The sequence below is a fragment of the Podarcis cretensis genome, assembly GCF_951804945.1.
Source record: "Podarcis cretensis genome assembly, chromosome: 2".
Lineage (NCBI taxonomy): Eukaryota > Metazoa > Chordata > Lepidosauria > Squamata > Lacertidae > Podarcis > Podarcis cretensis.
The window spans coordinates 881,387-901,151 of record NC_137171.1 but is presented as its reverse complement, the minus strand read 5'-3'; the positions used below and the strand labels follow the sequence as shown (position 1 = coordinate 901,151).

Genomic DNA, 19,765 nt, shown 5'->3' with positions numbered 1-19,765 from the left:
TACCCATGGAGGGTGTTATTTGAAGATAGAAGTGGGAATCTTAGAAGGATGTATCAGTAGGAGGTATTTTGTCGTTTATTTACAAAACAATACATTCACAATACCAATTTCTATCTACCCCAAGTATGCTACTACAACAAATTTAGAAGGCATAAGAATTACAAAGTTATCCAGGTGGGTTCAGTAGATGAACATGGCACGGATGACTTCTCATGGATTCTAACCCCCTCAAAGCCTGTAACATCTGATCTACAATGCTAACCTCAAAAGAAAATTTCCTCACCCCTATTTGCTGTTTTAAAAGCCTTCTTCAGTGCTGCATTTTATAGGCAAATGGATTCAACTAGAGATGTACTTTTAATACATTTGCATTAAAATCAGATTTTAAGCACTTTATGATTAACATACATGCTCCCAGTTTTTTTTAATATCTAGGTTCAATTTATTTATTTTTAAGCTATATTTTGTCATCAGTTTTTCTACTCCCCTTATTAGCAGCTTTGCCACCTGACTGAACATGTCTTGTAAAAGTTTGGTAATATCCTCATTTAATTACAGGTATGATGTTCTCCCTTTTAACAATTGTAAGACTGCTCCAAATATGCAGCGTGGACACCAAGTCAGACTGCAGGAGGGGCAATTGCATGTAGGATGGCTGTCCCCAAACCACACACAGAAAGCACCGGGCAGGTGTCAAGTCTGCCTTTCTCCTTAACATTCCAACTCTATGATTCTATGATTCTATGCAGACTTTTCACATGCAAGTATATCTAACCCACAGAGCACCATCCCACAAAATGAAGTGAAAAACTGCTCAGCTGAAACTGTGTCTGTGTGTCTGTGTCTGTGTACAGTCAATGCCAAAAACAAAAAGCCATTTCTTTAGAAGGTAATTTCTTTTCCCACTCTCATAACTACGCACATGAAGGGTTTTTCCCTCCAATCTAAGAATAGCAATGCACAATGCATCCAGCTGAGGAGAGCCATGTTCTGCACTTATTAAAAGAGTGCAAATGGCTTTGGCTAAATACAGGTTCACTGCAGTTTTTCAACCTATCTTATATTTCTGATTCAGTCCTAAAGATGGAAAGTCATACAGTCCAATAAATATTCCCTCCAATTATCTGGGCAATTCCAAACCAAGTGATTTATTTATTTGGTCACTGACAACAGCTGAAATAAGTCTAGTGCCTTTTCTACCACAGGCTCTACAAATACTGACTGGTATTGGAAGAACGGATAGGATCTCATTTTGGGCATCATGTTGGATTTCTGAAGTCCAGCACAGAATCAAGAACAATATATGTTTGCTGGACAAAAATATATGGCTCCCTCCAGTGATCTGGCAAATACATTTTGTGGACCCCTGGGTAGACATATGAATTCTTTTAAGTGGCAAGAAATATGCATCCTTCTTTTCTTTTCTTTTCTTATTTTATTTTATTTTAAGGTTATGTTTTCTAGGATGGGAAAGTGTTTTAAAAAAAGATTCTACTCAGAACAAGAAGTGTATACAGTACATTGCTTTAATCCCAGATTGAATGAATTCAAGGTCTCATAAGAGAACCTGTCCTTAAAAGCAAGGGAGGAGAGGAATAAAGGTACGATCTACCTGAAGTTTGTGTCTTGATTTCAATGGGGGAATTAAGCACCCATTTAAACTTTCTCCAACTGCGATCAGATTTTCTTCTGCTGGGTTATGTCCAAATCCCACCTGACACTTGTGGGCTAGTGTGGGGAGGGCGACTCAACAGCTGTTAGCATGGAAACTACACCGGTTGTACCACCTATGTTGCTAATCCACAGTTCCAGTATCAAGTTCCTCTTGCGCTTCTCTAACAACCTGAAACCTGGAGGGAAATTCTGCTAGAAATACCAGAGGCCATGGCTGCCAGAGGCCATGGCTGCAGAGCCTCATTCCTTGACTGAACCAGAAGCTACAATTTCAAAAAGAGAGAACTCCCCAAAGGCACTAAAAAAAGATGAGATTCCATGAAGGCATAGTTCTCCCCATCCCTCTTCTAAACCCAGGCAGGCCAGTTCTCCTGCTGCACAATTTGGGTAGGAAAGCATGTGGAAGGGTTCATTTCCTAGCAACGTGCATGCAAACCACAGAATGGGTCTCCAGATCACAAATACAAAATGCTGCTGCGTGAGGAGGCCATGCCTGGAAACAAATAACTCAAACCCTCGCAGAGAAAGGTTCTGCTGTTGCCACCCCTGTGGCTCAAAAAGAGGAGCCACGGAGCAATCCAAGGAACCCACTCTTCACGCTCTACTCATTGCTTACAATATCAAACACTGAAGAATGTCTAAGTAGGAATCACTGTTCTGTGCCTGCCACAACAGATGGCTTCATGAATGACAGAAACATGGAGCTCAGATGCCAAAGGATTACTAGACCCTAACATTTTTCTTTCTAGTTACAGGTAGGTAGCCGTGTTGGTCTGCCGTAGTCGAAACAAAAAAAATTTTTCCTTCCAGTAGCACCTTAGAGACGAACTAAGTTTGTTGTTGGTATGAGCTTTCATGTGCATGCACACTTCTTCAGATACCAATAACAAATTAGTTGGTCTCTAAGGTGCTACTGGAAGGAATTTTTTTATTTTTTCTTTCTACTTACCCATACTGGCACCTAAGGTTCTTCCCACCCTGCTGAACTTTTATTACTGTCAAGGACAAAAAAAATCAGGAGTCTGGTGTTTCCAGAAGAACACGTTAGTATTTTTAAATTAGCTTAATCCAATTCAGCTGAAGCCAAGGGTGCCAACGAACAAGCCCTGCACCAGATTTCATGTGGAAGATATGCAGGTGGTATCTTATTCTCCCACCCACAGTTATGTTGCCCTCTTGCCTCCCTCCCACCAGTGAAATGAACATTCAACATACATGAAAATATGTTAAAGAACATTGGTTTTGGCTTAAAATACAAATTTTATTTTCAATATAAAAATACACATTTTTACAAAGAAAATACAAGCAAACCTCTTAGGTGGCTTTACAAAAGAAAGTGCTAAATGGGAAAATAGATAAGGAACAAGCTCAAAATTGTGGCAACTGGTATTTGAGGCACCAAATCATACAAGAGCGATTTTAGGCCTTTCCCCCGAGTGTCTGTGCTACATGAGAAATGCATTTGAAACCCTCAGCTCCAAAATGATTCAAAATACTAGCAAGTCAGGGTTGCCCCGGTTCTGGTTTGATGAACTGAGCTAAAAAGAAGTCTGGCAACTTTGACAATGCTTGTCCTTTCCTGGAGCTCTACAGACTCTAGAACAAGGACAAACAATGCAAACTGGAAGACATTCTTCCTTCTCCTACCAAGCATCTTACCTTGTCCAGAGGTTTGCCAAAGTTTGATACAGCTCCGCCTATTTTCTGCCTATTCCACCCGCAATACATTACTATGACCACAATCTGGCACTGTGTTCTCAGAACAGGGTGTGCTGGGCAGCACCTCCAACTCTATTTTGCACTTTTGGGCATATATCGCACATACACCAGATGAGATGGTCACAGGTTTGTAAACAGTAGAATTTCAGACTGCAGACTGGGAAAGGGAATGTTGACAGGACTGAACACTCCTCCATATACCTTGTTGCACATTTAAAAAAGAGCTTGTCACCAAGGCTTTACACACATTTGTACATGCAAAGATTATATAGATATACACATACTCACACACACACACACACACACACTTGGTGAATCAGGGGAATGCTGTGGACATAGTGTATCTTGATTTCAGAAAGGCTTTTGACAAAGTCCTCCATGATATTCTCGCGAGGAAACTGGTAAAATGTGGACTGAACAAAGTAACTGCTAAGTGGATTTGCAGCTGGTTGACTGACCAAACCCAAATGGTTCCTTGTCATCCTGGGGAAAAGTGACAAGTTGGGTGCCACAAGGTTCTGTCCTGGGCCCACTGTTGTTCAATGTCTTTATAAACGATTTGGATGAAGGAACTGAGGGGATGCAAATTTGCAGACGACACCAAACTGGGAGGGGTAGCTAATGTCACAGAAGACAGAATCAGAGTTTAAAATTACCTTAACAGATTGGAGAACTGGACCTAAGCTAACAAAATGCATTTCAGTCGGGAAAAATGTAAGGTTCTGCAATTAGGCAAAAAGATCCAGATGCACAAATATAGGATGGGCGACACCTGACTTGCTAGCAGTACATTTGAAAGGGATCTAGGGGACTTGGTGGACCACAAGCTTAGCATGAGTCAACAGTGTGAAGCAGAAGCAAAAAAAAAGCCAATGCTGTTCTAGGCTGCATCAACAGCCATCTAGTGTCCAGATCAAGGGAAGTCATAGTCCCACTCTCTTCTGCCATGGTCAGACCACACCTGGAATACTGTGTCCAATTCTGGGCACCACAATTTAAGAGGGATGTTGACAAGCTGGAAGGTGTGCAGAATAGGGTGACCAAGATGATCAAGAGTCTGGAAACTAAGCCTTATGAGGAGCGGTTGAAAGAGCCGGGTATGTTTAGCCTAGAAGTATGTTTAGCCTAGAGACTGAGAGGAGATATGATAGCCATCTTAAGGGCTGTCACATGATGGATGGAGCAAGCTTGTTTGCTCATTCTCTGCGGGGCGGGGGGGCATGTTACAAGAAAGGAGATTCCGATTAAACTTCATGAAGAACTTTCTGACAGTAGGGGCTGCTAGACAGTGGAAGGGACTCCCTTGGGAGGTGGTAGACTCTCCTTCCTTGGAAGTTTTTAAGCAGAGGTTGGATGGCCATCTGTCAGGGATGATTTAGCTAAGATTCCTGCATAGCAGGAGGTTGGACTAGATGACCCTTGGGGTCCCTTCGAATTCCAAGCTTCTATTGCAGCCCTGCAAAACTCTATTCCACATGCAGAAGAAAACAGGAGTGGCTGAGTCAAATTTGAGTCTTGGCAATGATTTCAGCCCTGGCAAGTAGTAGATACATTTCATTAATAATGGTAGAAGGTCCAACACTACAATTCTATGATTCTATATATTTAGACAGACAGATATATATACTCACATATTACAGGACAGAATAAAACTATTATAAACTTCTCCATCGCAGGATGAAAGTCCAGGAGCAAATTTTGTCACCTCATCAGCTGTTTGTATGAAATAGGTCCTAAGGCTCTAGATATAAGGCCCAACTGAACCCTCTTCTGATTATGCTGTTCATGCATCAGACAAAAAGCTATCTACACCACATGCCACCAACCCCACCTTTTGCAAATTAATTTTGCATTATCGCACTCCGTCCGCCTACTTTATACTGAACATGATAACTGAGGAATGTTTTGCAGCACTGGAAATTCTTGGCAAGGTGGGATGGATGAGGCAGCCAGCTTCTATGGACTAAGCTGCTACAGATGGCAATGAAGGAAGGACACTTAGCCATGCAGGGTTTGAAAAGGGCAGCTTTTCAGAGGCAGTTCCCACTTCCATATGTTTCTCCACAATCTTAAGAGCTGGAGACTTTATATGTGAACCATATGAACTGACCCAGACCATGCAATCATCATCTAAGGCCCTTCTTTGTGTGCCTCATTTGCACATGACAGAGGGCCTTTTCTGTGGCGGCCCTGCGCTTGTGCAATCTTCTCCCCAAGGAAGCTCACCTGGCACCTTCATTACATATCTTTAGGCGCCAGGTAAAAACTTTGCTCTTCTACCTAGACCTTTGGCTACTGAAGCAATCTCTGGCCTTTTAAACTGGTAGAGCGGGGAGTATTGTTTTTGTTTGTTACTATGTTACGTACTTTTGTGTTTTTATACTGTAAACTGCCCTGTGATGCACACATGAAGGGAGGCATATAAATTTAATTTATATGGTGCACAGACAATTTGTAGAAAAAATGGCCCTAACAGGCAACTGAAATGCCCCAATCAAGAGGAGTGAAGTGAGTCAACAGGTTCCTTTTGTCCAGAGGCTGCTGGCTTCATCACAATTTTGAAAGGAAAGCACTGCACTGGGGGCTGGACTGTCTGGTGTGGAAAGCAGGGCTTCAGTACATTGAGCTCTCACTTTCCTTTGCTTTTACTTGCCATTAATTAGCTCCAGGGCCTCTTCCTTGCTCCGGGTGATCTTATCCTCCCTCCATGATGAAGGTCTCCTAGACTGGTTATGTTTCACCAAGAGATGTGAGCATCGCACTTTAGTCGGCTCTCCCTGTCCATTCTTGCTGTTTCCAGTGGGGCGTTCCCATTGGCTGGCATTTGTAATATGGTTGAAATAATACACACGCCCTGTGAGATAAAACAGGAGAAAAAGACTTTAGTTGTAGGGCACAGCAGATCAGCTTCTTTCTAAGAAGCATTCTCTTATGACCCATCCCACCCAATTATTTTAGCTTACAGCCTACCTACCTGAAATTCAGCCCATTCCCTCTCACTTGCCTCCTTCAAAATTACCAGTTTGTAGTGTTTCTGCTCAATCCCCAACTGCTGCAACCAAGCTAAGGGCAAGTACCTCCCAGGACTATGTGATACCAACTCAGGCAAAGCACTATTATAGCTCCTTTGTGATGTCAGTAACATGCACAAGACGAAAATGACTATGAAAGAACAACATAGATCTGATGGCAAACCTTCCTGTGTACATTTCACTGCAGGGTCGCAGCGACAGGAACTCCAAGCAAGAATCAGAAGAGCCCTGCCAAATTGATACCAGTTTCTCGGGGGAAAGCCCAACTGCATGGTCACTCTTTGGAAAGAGCCAAAACACACGTGACGTGACGTGTTCTACACGGGTGAAAAAGCTCAGAGTATTTTTTGGCTTTGGTAAGCTCAGCCATGATCATAAGCAATGCTAAATGTAATCTCTGGCAGCTTTAGAGTGACTGCCAGTAAATCAGGAAGATTCAGCCTCCATCCCCCCACCTTAACACACTTACAAATACACCCCAACAACAATATAAACCATCAGGGTGCATAAAAGTCCATTTTAAAAAAGATAATTGCTTTGATTTTCTCCCTTACCTTTGAATTACTATAATCAAATAGGCATTACACATAGAGACACAGACATTAAACCAACTTTTAATTTAACATGACTGTTTAAAAAAAGCCTGGTTTAAAAAGAAAATGTGAAACCTATTAAGCTTACATTTGCAATCTCCTACAAGTAAACTCATCTTTGTAAGGCACAGTTAAAGCCTAATTTTCATATGCAAAAGAGCCACCAAAGGATAAAACTGATTGTGACGAAGCATAGATATAAGCCAAATTGCAACTGCTAAGCATACTTTCCCAGGACTTAAGCCCAACTGAACTGTGTAGGACTTACTTCAAAGTAAACACATTTAGGACTGGGCAAGGGTTTTTATTTTCTGTTTCAAATGCAAATGTATCACCTGCTTTTCAATTGCTACAGCTCTTCAAGCATCAGGTAACAACACAATTCATAAAAATACCGGTACATGGTGTCCAAGATGAGATCCTATCCATTCTCTGCAATTTGAACATCCAGTACCAATCAGTCAAGTTTGTAGAGGCTGTGGTGGGAAAGGCACTAAACTTATTTCAACTGTTGTCATGGCCAAATAAATAAATCACTTGATTTGAAATTTCTCAAATAAGTGGTGTGGAAAACTGGTGGGGCATGTGACCTTCCACTGCATCAGAAATATAAAAATACAGAAATTTTTAAATTCACCAGATAAAAATGGGGAGAGAGAACACAACACTAAAACAAGAAATCCAATTTTATTCTCTCAAAATACCTACAAGGAGATCTCATCACTAGTCCTCCATGTATGGAGGTATGTAAAGGAGAAAGTGTTCCCTCAAATTCCCTCAACACCTTGCATTTATCCTAGTAACCAACAAAGTTCTTGCAGTATTAGGTGATATTGCTCTGCACAACTAGCACTGCTGCCATATTCTGGAACAACTCATATTTCGAAATTGTATTTAAAGCAACCCCACATGACAGCAATTTATCACTTTCTCTTAACTGCCCAAGCTGTGCAGCATGTTCCATTCTCAAATATTCAGGACTCTGCCAAGCAAACTACATGCATTAACTTTACATCTCATAGAAACACACTGTTCTGCCAAAAAATACAGACCCTCATCTCTGAAAGGTTCTGGGTAACTTTCTTTCAGGAAAGTGATCTTGCAGATTGTCATTGCATAGGGATAGAGAAGGCCAAAGAGTAACTCAACAGTTTCACAATGTTCCCACATATTACAAAATAAGATACAATTCTAGAATGCAAAATGGCAAAATCATCTAAGTGTCAAAATGACCAATAAAGTTTTAGCTGTAAACGTATGTTTAATGGTTGCATCAGCTTATATTTCCGGCACAAATATGCATACATGAGTCAAAGGGTTGCCACCAGGTTTGCACTCATCTCAGGAGGTATTTTGTCCCACTCCTCTTTGCAGATCCTCTTCAAGTCAGTAAGATTTCAAGGCTGATGTGTAGCTACTTGAACCTTTAGCTCCCTCCAGATTTTCGATGGGATTAAGGTCTGGAGACTGGCTAGGCCACTCCAGGACCTTAATGTGCTTCTTTTTGAGCCACTCCTTTGTTGCCTTGGCCATGTGTTTTGGGTCATTGTCATGCTGGAATACCCATCCTCGACCCATTTTCAATGCCCTGGCTGAGGGAAAGAGGTGCTCACCCAAGATTTGACGATACATGGTCCCGTCCATCATCCCTTCGGTGCAGTGAAGGTGTCCTGTCCCCTTAGCAGAAAACACCCCAAAGCATAATATGTCCCCCTCCATGTTTGATGGTGGGGATGGCGTTCTTGGGGTCGTAGGCAGCATTCCTCCTCCTCCAAACACGGCGAGTTGAGTTGATGCCAAAGAGCTTGATTTTGGTCTCATCTGACCACAACACTTTCACGCACTTCTCCTATGGTCATTCAGATGTGCATTGGCAAACTGCAGACAGGCCTGTACATGTGCTGTCTTGAGCAAGGGGACCTTGCAGACTCTGCAAGATCTCAGTCCTTCACTGCGTAGTGTGTTCCCAACTATTTTCATGGTGACTATGGTCCCAGCTGCCCTGAGAACATTGACAAGTTCCCCCCTGTAGTTCTAGGCTGCTTCATCACCATTCTCCTGATCACTGCAACACCATGAGATGAGATCTTGCAATGGAGCCCCAGACCGAGGGAGGTTGAGAGTTATTTTGTGTTTCTTCCATTTGCAAATTATTGCACCAACTGTTGTCACCTTCTCACCAAGCTGCTTGGCAATAGTCTTGTATCCCAGTCCAGCCTTGTGCAGGTCTACAATCTTGTCCCTGACATCCTTGGACAGCTCTTTGGTCTTGGTCATGGTGGCTACTTTGGAATCTGCTGGGTTGATTGCTTCTGTCGACAGTGTCTTTTGTACAGGTACTGTAACGAGCTGGGATTACAGGCAAGACCTCTCTTTTACAGCAGGTGCTTCTAATCTCAGCTCGTTACACACAGTGAAGGTACCAGGTAGCCTGACATCTGGCTGATTGATAGGGGATCAAATACTTATTTCACTCATTATAATGCAAATCAATCTCTGACTTTTGTCTTCTGGGTTTCTGGGGATTTTCCTGTTGTTATTCTGTCTCTCACAGCTACAATAAAACTACCATTAAAATTATGGACTGGTCATTTCTTCGTCAGAGGGCAAACAGGCAAATTTAGCAGGGGAGCAAATACTTTTTTCCCCTCACTGTACAAGAAAATACACAGATGTGTGCACTCAGGATACTTCACCCCTCTGCCCGGGCAGAACTACTTCTTGCTCCAAAACAAAGCCTAATATCCACTAATTTAGCCCAAAGTACCAATTGCTGGCCAGCTGCTACAAAATTAACACACATATATCAGCTTCATGCAAAGCATGAGCTACTCAAACCTGGTTGTTAGAAGAAACCATAAAGTTGTCCTGTAGCAGGTATGCTGTACTTGTAGGTCCTAATGAATTATTAGAAGATATGGCTGGAAAAAGCAGCCTTTAGCTCCACTTTAGCTTCTGAATTCAACAGCCCTGCCCCTACTCGACCAGCGAGAAAAAACAAGAGTGTGTGCATTCTTCAGAAAAGACTGTTTTAGGCCTATACTGAAAATGAAGGATGCTGGGTCTTCTTGGCACAGAGCTGTGGGAGATTACATTTCCCTTTGCCCAAAGAAATCAGTCACAAAGAAATCCATATGAAGGGAGGATGGAAAGCCTGGATATTGCAGGGTCTGGTGCTGCTGTTTTAAACGCATTGCAGTCATCTGCAGATCTTAAAAGAAATAGACTGGGTTGCCTGATAGAAGCTAGGGAAGTCCTAAGTATCTGGGCCCCATAGCCTTTAAAGCCCATTCGTGAGTAATTTTCCACTACTAGCAGATTTCCAGCTGAAATCTGATTTAAGTGTCCCCCACTTGCACTCTCTTCCGTCTAAACTTGTAAAGCTCCAAGATGGGTTCCTTCCCCTTATATTTACAGCTGCCCTCTGTCAACACCCCCAATGAAAAGGCTGCTTAGTTACTTATACTTCATTCCTAGTCCAGAACCCACAGAACAACTTGCTTGCTCTGTACTTGCAATTGTTTGCCAAGTCTGTAGCAGCCAAGCTATAGTATCTCTTTCCTTCAGCACTTCCTGTTCCTGAAGCAGGAGAAAAATGCTGTTTTGAACACTTTGCTGCCTCAAGTGCAAGAACCCCACACACCTGCTTAGTCTAAGCCAGACAGATATTAAACCGGGCTTGTAAAACAGTAACTTGCCTGACTGCTTGTGACCCGTAGAAATTGTCCTCAGGTAAGGAAGGATTTGTAAACCGGAGTCTGAAGTGTTTGCTCGTTCCATTTCCTTAATGGGATGTCAGTGTACAGTGGTGCCTCGCGTTAAGTACTTAATTCGTTCCGGAGGTCCATTCTTAACCTGAAACTGTTCATAACCTGAAGCACCACTTTAGCTAATGGGGCCTCCTGATGCTGCCACGCCACCGGAGCCCGATTTCCATTCTCATCCTGAGGCAAAGTTATTAACCCGAGGTACTATTTCTGGGTTAGCGAAGTCTGTAACCTGAAGCGTATGTAACCTGAAGCGTATGTAACCCGAGGTACCACTGTACTATAAATGACTGTTTGGGGGGCAGACGGCTATTAATAATTTGTGAGCGAGTAACTTTTGTGAAATTCATAGGGGTTTTGTTGGGGAAAAATAAGTTTCAACCGAATCAGAAGATCTCAAAATACTAGTTTCCTCTTAAATACAAAGCTACTTCCTCTGGTAGGGCAGTCATGTAATCTGCAACTGACAACTGGAGAGAAGACCAACTACAGAATGGCAACCTGACACACTTTCTCTCCTCTCATTTAGGGATAGTCACCAGCGTTTGGAGCCCAGATACATAAACTAGTCACCAAATGGCACCTTAAACCTAGGTTACAGTTGCCACAACAGAATGTCTAGGAGCCATTTTTTCTCCTGTTTTTGCAATGGAATTTGTTGTTATTATTGATTTCATTTCATTTCTATACCACTTTAATTGGACCTGTGCCAGAGCATTTTGTGACTGGCGCAGATCCAGTTTGGACCCTGTGGAAATCTCTGGGCACCAGGTTGGTGACGGACATCTCCATCCGGGTGGTCTCTCCAGCTTTCTTAAGCAGGTCAGCAGAAGAGCTTACTTATTGCCTTTATCTCCCACCTTTTTTCTCTAAGGAGTACATTGTTCACCTCCCTCCCCTCAGTTAATCCCCACAATGACCCTGTGAGGTAGCTGAAGAGCCTATGGCTGGCCCAAGGTCACCCGGTGAGCTTCATGGCGGAGTGGGGATTTGAACCCTGATCTCCCAGGTCCTAGTCCAATAATGTCACCACTACACCATTTGATGGTTGTAAACTAATTTGAGATGTTTTCTTTAAAATATAAAGTGCTATAGAAATGAAATGGAAAAAAACAATAAAGCACATTTGGGGGGAAATGGCACCTAGCCATTCCACTGTGGCGACTGTAACCTAGGTTTAAGATGCTATTTGGCAATTAGCTTATATATCTGAGTTTCTAACACTGCTCAAGACTGTGACCTGACCAAGTCTTCCCCAGCTGGAGCCTTTCAACCTTTTTAGTGATGCAGTGGTCATGAGCCACCTGAAGGAGAAAAGGTAGTATCTGAACTAGGTTTGATTGCTAAGTAGAGTGGAAGTGTCACAACCAGGTATCCACCGTTAACAATAACATGCAAGACCCACAGATCTTCCCAGTGACCTCTCTTGATGGCTTCACATTTCTCATCAACCAGACAGGCACCTCCTTTTGCAGAAAGTAAAATTTGAGCATGGCAAGAATAGGGGAGAATTATAGCAAAGGCCACCCAATTCCTGCTTTCTCTAACATGGTGCCCTCCAGATGTTTTGCCCATAACTGCCACCACCCCGTGACCTTTGGCCAAGATGGTGGGGGCTGATGGGAGCTTTAGCCCAACAACATCTGGAGTACATTAGGCTGGGGAAAGCTTATAAACCATGAGAACCACGCTGTGACTTAATTGCATCCTGTAATGTTGGGATGAAATCAAAAGCCAGTCAGTCATACTGTGACACAGCCCACTAACGTAAGGCAGAAAAGCATGTACTCTTTGCATGATTTAATGATGGTATTATAATGACTTTTATTATCAGCCACTGTCTTATTCCACTTGCTAGGAAATGGAGACATAGCCTTCGTTTTCCTGTGTTTGAGTCCTGCAATACCAACCACTAACATTTAATTGCATGCTCCATTCATACCAAGAAGCAAATAAACAAGAAGCAAAAGACCACCCTGAATGTATGCAGTCCTCAAACAACCTACACACATGCAACAACTTCATAGGAAGTCACTTGAGAACTGCAGACAAAGCATACTACTCTCGCTGCCACCTGCAGCAACTGGAAAAATGAATCCAAATACTGAAGGCAGTTAATTCTATTTTAAAATTTTGAGTACAGGGTTCCTTGTGTTCACTGGGTCATTAGGTTACTTTCCACAAAGTCCCTCCACAAATGTAAAAGAGAAGATAAGGGGATAGGAAAAGTGGTGCTCAAACTGAAACACTTGCTATATTGAGTGTATAGACAACAGATCCATACTACCTCACCCATTCCTACACCAACGTATTTAAGATAACCACCACCCAAAAAAAACACCAAACAAACAAACAAACAGGAACAGTTTATTTATTTAGGGAAGTCTGAGGACACCCAGCTCTGCAAGTGCAAAAAAAGCTATCAAGAATAAGGTGAGAGTGAACAATGAAATAAAGGCCAAGAAAAGGCTTCACACCTGACCCACAAACCTCATAAAACAATACTTTGCTTATCCGCCTGCTCACAGAAGCTATGAGTGCATGCTCCATGCAGCAGGTTTGGGGCTCTTTGGAAATCTATTCCCTTGAGGTAAAAGTGAAAGATCTGGAGAAGTTGTTAGGCACACAGGCAAGAGCACCAACATTAAAAAATAGTTATGAGGTTTTATAGGTTGTTGTGTAGGAAGCTTAAGTCAAGCACTCTGAGGGGGCAATTTCAAAAATGATATTGCTTCACATAGAGCTAGCTAAGCAGGAAGGATCGCAGGGTCTCAATGTGTGGTTGAGGTCCCCAGAATCACAGAGTGCGGAAATATCAGGTTCATGTTCCCTGCACTGTAACTGTCCACAACCCAAACTGAAGGTTGGGATTACAGATAGGTAGCCATGTTGGTCTGCCATAGTCAAAACAAAATAAAAAAATTTCAGTGTATCTGAAGAAGTGTGCATGCACACGAAAGCTCATACCAAGAACTAACTTAGTTGGTCTTTAAGGTGCTACTGGAAGGAATTTTTTAATTTTGTTTTGAAGGTTGGGATGAAACAAAGCTGGCAAAAACTCAGGAAGGCATCCCAAATGAGAAAGTGCTGGGTGGCTTCAATTAACCTCCCATTATCTGGGCACATATACATTCAGATTACAGCAAAGAGATGATATTTCTAGCTATGTTAGGGGAACTGTGCCTTAGACCACAGTTGGACACAATGGAAGCTGCTGACGTTTAACTCAGTTATTAGCTGCACTCCTAGATCGTGGTTGCAGAATACAAAGGTTGCCACTATAAAATGCTCCATGTTGGTGTTTTCTGATCAGCTGGAATCCCCTTCTTGGGATCCCCACAAGCATTACTCATTGGGGAGTGATGTGGGGAAGGGCCTTCCTGATCATGGCAGGTTGTTTGTGGAATTCCTTCTCCCCAGAAATGCAGTTGTTCCACCCCATCTACTGAGTTTTAAAGGCAAGGTTTGAAGAAACACCTGTTTTAATCAGGACCTTTGGATTAAACAAACTGTTTCTGTTAAACATAATTATGTTCTCAACTGTTGTCACTTGTGTTGTTGCATTTACCAATGTGGGGTTAATAATTTTAACTGTGAGCTTTGTATTTAGTGAGTTTTCCTGCTGAAAACTCTGTCTCTCTCATTTTAATTATATATATGTAACTCGGTTGTCGAATGTGATCTGTTCCGGAAGAATGTTAGACTTCCTCAATGTTCGACAACCAAGGCACAAAGGGTAGATGGCAAAGTCAATGGAGAAAAAAAAAATGCAGCAGAAGCTGTGCCACTTCCAAGACGTGTTTGAAAACGGAAGCAATTACTTCTGGGTTTTTGGCGTTCAGGTTCTGAAACATTCAGCTTCCAAGACGCTAGAAAACAGAGGTACCACTGTATTTGTTAACTGTCCTGGGCTCTCATGTGATGGCAGGATAGATAGATAGATAGATAGATAGATAGATAGATAGATAGATAGATAGAAGTTACTCTGAAAGTGCAACATGGTCACTTACTAAATACAGTATCAGATAAAATATACTCAGATTACGAAAGGGACAAACAAGTTCAAGAGGATGTCTGCGGTTGACAAGCAGTCGCAGAAGCAAATGCAAGGTTTCCTTTAAAAAGTGGAAGTCTAACCCGAATTAGGAGAACAAAAAGAAGCATAAACCCTAACAAAATAAATATGAACCGACAATAAGAAAAATGATGAAGAATTTAGAACACAAGTCAGACCTGAAACAAAATGTTTATCTGTAAAAATCCCTGGCTCAGGGTTCTAGCCAGCTCCTTGCAAACTCACCCAGTGCTCCTCCAGGACACTACTTTCCCAATTCACCCCAAAGTTTTCTGTTTATCTTTTCCAACTGACATTTTGAGCATGCCAAGTCTTCACGTGGCTTTTTCTCTGGGGTGCCACCTTTTAAATTTCTCTCTTAAGATATTGTGCAGCCTACAACCCCCTCACTACATCCATGGTTTCCATTCATCATTCCCTCTCCACCATCTGGGTGGTGGGGTTTTTTTTCGGGGGGGGGGTAGCTTTCTCCCTCCATCTTCCATCTCCTACCTTTTCCTTCCTCCTCTGCCATCAGCCAACACAATCAACGTCCCTGTACAGTTTGAATCCGGCTCGTAAGTGTGGCTTAGTAGTGTCACACTTCTGGATCCAAGCTCTGCTTTTTCTTCCCTCTCCTTTCCTCAATGTGACTACATGCATGCGCAGTCTTGTCATTTTTTTTGCTTCAGGTTTTCTTTTGTATCATTTCCTGGAGGTTTTTTTTCTTCTATTTCTGCAAACCTTGGGTATCTCTCAAGCATACTAATACTTCCCTCTTCTTCTTGGCTGGTTCACTTTGACTAAAAAATCCATGGCACGCACCCTCAACTATGGAATGAAATTGGTAAAAATATAGTCAACAATGTTAGTAATACTCAGCGCGGACCCACTGGGTGGAATTTACCCTTGCACAATGAAACATTCTTCCCTTGCATGCCCCTAAATCTGCTCTGGGGTCTCAAGGCATGCATAGGGCCAGAAGGGAGAAGTCCCGTTGCACAAGCAGAAAATATTCCACTTCCACAATAATACCATCCATTGAAATTAGCAAACATGACTAACTTAGGCATATTAATTTCAATGGACCTACTGTAAAAAGGTCTTGTGAATATAGTGCTGATGATGCCAAGGCTGCAGGTTCAATCCCCACATGGAAGAGCTGCATATTCCTGCATTGCAGGGGGCTGGACTAGATTATGCTTAGGGGCCCTTCCAACTCTACAATTCTATTATTCTATGACCTATAACAATCCAGTATCATTTATCAGAAGCAGAAAAGACAAGCAGGGAGATGGCTGAACAGCAAGACAACAGAAGAGTAAAAGGATTCCTAAAGGAGGAGGAGAGAAGCTGAATGTATTATTTGTCTTTGTTCTCACTGTGGAACCTGCTGCAGATAACTGTGCCTTCACCACTTTTTCCCTGAGTAGGCACCTGAAGAACTAAGTCAAATAGGAGATGATGTTCTAGATCTGACAAATTAAGATGTTACCTGGTCAGTTAACACACACTCACTAATAGGAAACTTGTCACAACCATCAGCACACCTTTCTGAGGTAGCCAATACAACATCCATTTTTAGGATCCACCCTATTCTTCTGGTGCAAATCGCTTAATTGATTTTAATACTGTTTTATTATATTCTAAACTGCCTGAGACCTTATGGTGAAGGTCATGTAAGAAAATAAATAAATAAAGGGAGAAAGGAGAAGCAGAGGGGAGTCCATAACTAACAACCCTATTGGCCTAGCTTCTGTCCTATATAAACTGGTAGAAAACACAATTCAAAGTACAATTTAACATAGAACAAGCATCACTAAGAAGAATCAGCATGGCTTCTGCAGTGCAGTCCTGCCTCAACAACCTTTTAGAATTCTCTGAGTGTTGGTAATCATGTGCAGCCAGGGATAATCATACCTAGAGTTCCAAAATGCTTTTCAAAAAGTCTCTTAACAAAAACACCAGTGAAGAAACCCTTAGTAGTCACTGAGTAAAAGGGCAAGTGCCCTTACAGAACAAAAACTGGTAAAACAATGGGAAATAGAGGACAGGAACACACCAATATTCACAATGGAAGGAAATAAGCAGTGAGGATCTGTATTGGAACAGATGCTTCTTGGAGGATCTGCATGACACAGAAACAGAGGTGAGCAAACTTTGCCAAGTTTGCAGACAGACTATTTAGGATGGCAAAGGCTTGAGCGAAATGGAGCAATCCTTTTGGAAGTCTTTACAAATGGGTGAATGGCAAGAAAACGGCAAATGAGGTTTAATGTCATTTTAAAATGAAACAAACTGGAGCGATAGTAACAACAAAGCCGTTTTCATACATACAGCGATGTGACTATCCAGGAAAGATGTTGTTGTACATGGTTAAAAAATAATGAACTCTATGTGCAGCAGCAGTGGGAAAAGGGTGGCTTTCATGTTGGGATTAGGAAAGGAAGTGAACATTGAAAGCTGGCACCAAACCCTTAGAATTCATAGAAGGAATACTATCAGTGGCTACTAGCCATGATAGCTATGTTTTACCTCCATTTTCAGAGGCAGTGTACCTCAGAATACCAGTTGTGGGGAATCACAAGTGAGGAGAGGGGCCACTGCCTTCAGGCTCTACTTGCAGGCTTCTCATACGCATCTAGTTGGCCACTGAACAAGTAAGATGTTGGACTAGGTGGGCCTTTGGACTTGTCTAACGGGGGCTCTTCTTATGTCTCTTCATATACCCCAATACTGAGGACATGTGCAATTTGGTATACCACATTTCCACAAACCTGGTGCCCTCCAAATACTTTGGACTTCAACTCAAATCAGCCCCAGCCAGCACATGTCCTCACTATTGGCTGGAGGTTATAAAATTCGTCGCTCAGCACATCTGTAGGGCATCATATTGGGAGAATGCTGCAATATATTCACCTAATGAAGTTCTAATCCCCCACATCTCAAAAAATATATTGTAGAGTTGGAAAAGGTGTAGGAAAGACATTGAAGTGATTGGACTACTTTCTCTATATGTAAAGGCTACACCTGAGTGTTTAATTTTGTTTTTAATGTACTTTATATATTTGGTGTTAGCCATTCTGAGCCCGGTCTTGGTTGGAGAGGGTGGGGTATAAATAGAAATTATTATTACATTATTATTATTATTTTACTTTTAAAAACAAATTACTGGAGTGATAACAGGGCTAATATTAAGAAAACTTAAAAAGATATTGTGTTTCTCATAAGAATAGAATGTACAGTGACCCAGTTATACCGACTAGCTGGAAATTCAAGACAGCAGAAGCAAGTATTTTGCACAATGCTTCACTTATGGGATGTTGATGGTCACTGACTCAGAATGGCTCTCCAAAGGCATTGGATAAACTCATGAAAGATAGCTGCTGATAAAACCAATGCTTAAATACAACCCAGATGCCCATACCCACGAGGGCGGGGGGAGAGAGAGGTGGTGGTTAGGTAGCATTCTTGGATGACATAATTATTCAGATCCATTCCAATCTAGGTTCAGGCCTGGCTATAGAACTGAGTCAGCCTTGGTCCCGCTGATGGTCACCTTTGCACCTTTACAGGGGGAGTGTGATTTTGCTCCTGATTCTGGATCTCTCACTGGCATTTGATACCATTGACCATGGTACTCTCCTGGACTGGCTCCAGGGAACAGGAACTGGGGGCACTGTATTACAGTCCTTGGACTTCAGGGTATGGTTTTTTTGTGGGGTGGGGAAAGAGAAGAAAAATAATTGGGGGGGATGTGGGAGTAGGGAGGAAGAAACCACCATACTTTTCCATGGGGCTGTGTTATTTATTATTATTATCAGAACAGTGTAAATGGTCCTGAACCCTCAGGATATTTTTTTGGTGGATGGAAATGGGGCAGGGGGAGAAATAAATGGGGGGAGGGAATAGGAGTAGGAAGGAAGAAGCCATGTTCCAATATCTGAAGGGCTGCCGTGTGGAACATGGAGCAAGCTTGTTTTCTCCGGCTCTGGAGGGTAAGACTTGAACCCATGGCTCCAAGTTATAAGAAAGGAGATTCCAACAAAACATCAGAAAAAAGTTTCTGACACAAGAGCTGTTTTACTTCAGGATGGAGGGTGGTGGGCTCTCCTTCCTTGGAGGTTTTTAATCAGAGGTTGGCTGGCCATCTGTCATGGATGCTTCGGATGAGATTCCTGCATTGGGGGGGGGGGGTGGACTAGATGATCCTGGGATCCCTTCCAACTCTACGATTCTATGAAAAGCAGTGAGAAACCACGATTGTTCTCTATGAGCCAGCTCAGTCAGCAGAGCACGAGACCTTTAATGGCGGGGTCATGGGTTCAAGCCCCACGCATTGCAGGGGGCTGGACTAGAAGACCCTGCGGTCACTTCCAACGCTACACTTCAATGGTTCTACGACTGCGTCGCTGTTGCTATTCTTATTCTTGTGTCCCACAAGATCCCCCCCCCCCCGCCCGCAATCCCCAGCGGCCTCGTTATCCCCGCCCCGCCCCCTGAAAGAGACACCTCCCCGCAGCCCCTCTCCCACCTCCCCTCCGGGACGCGAAAGGGCCTCCGAGGCGACCGGCCCCGACCGCGAAGGGCGCCTCTCCGCCCTCCTTCTCCCCCGAGGCCCATCCACCCTCCTGCCGGGCCCTCGCCCGCCGCCCGCCCGCCGCCCCTTTCCCTCTTCCGCGGCGGTACCGGAGCTGCGGCTCATGCGCTTCTCCCAGCCCGCGGGGAGCTTCTCCTCCTCCGCCATCTTGCCTCGCCTCACAGAGCACAAGCGCAGAGCCGGCCACGCCCACCGTCGCCTAGCAACGGCGGCGGCGCACGCGCCGAACGCGCACGCGCGCTCGCCCTCTAGGCCACAGAGCTCCGCGCCCGCTATTGGTCGCAGTGAGTTGGGAGGGAGGAGAGAAAGCCCCGCCCACGAGAGAA

General features: G+C 43.2%; 1 protein-coding gene across 2 annotated transcripts in view; it reads right to left on the bottom strand.

Annotated features, from left to right (window-relative positions):
* Positions 1-19,666, bottom strand: part of PIN1 (peptidylprolyl cis/trans isomerase, NIMA-interacting 1) — a 43,478-nt gene extending 23,812 nt beyond the window's left edge. Inside the window, exons 1-2 of one of the 2 annotated variants that reach the window (XM_079967882.1) lie at positions 19,529-19,666; positions 6,047-6,247 (exon numbers count right to left, since the gene is read on the bottom strand). In XM_079967882.1, coding sequence (XP_079824008.1) covers positions 6,047-6,247; positions 19,529-19,586 — 259 coding nt within the window. In that variant the 5' untranslated portion in view covers positions 19,587-19,666. Of the gene's footprint in view, positions 1-6,046; positions 6,248-15,352; positions 15,390-19,528 lie in introns of those variants that run through there. The other variant, XM_079967883.1, reaches the window with a different exon arrangement.
* Positions 19,667-19,765: the final 99 nt, after the last annotated feature.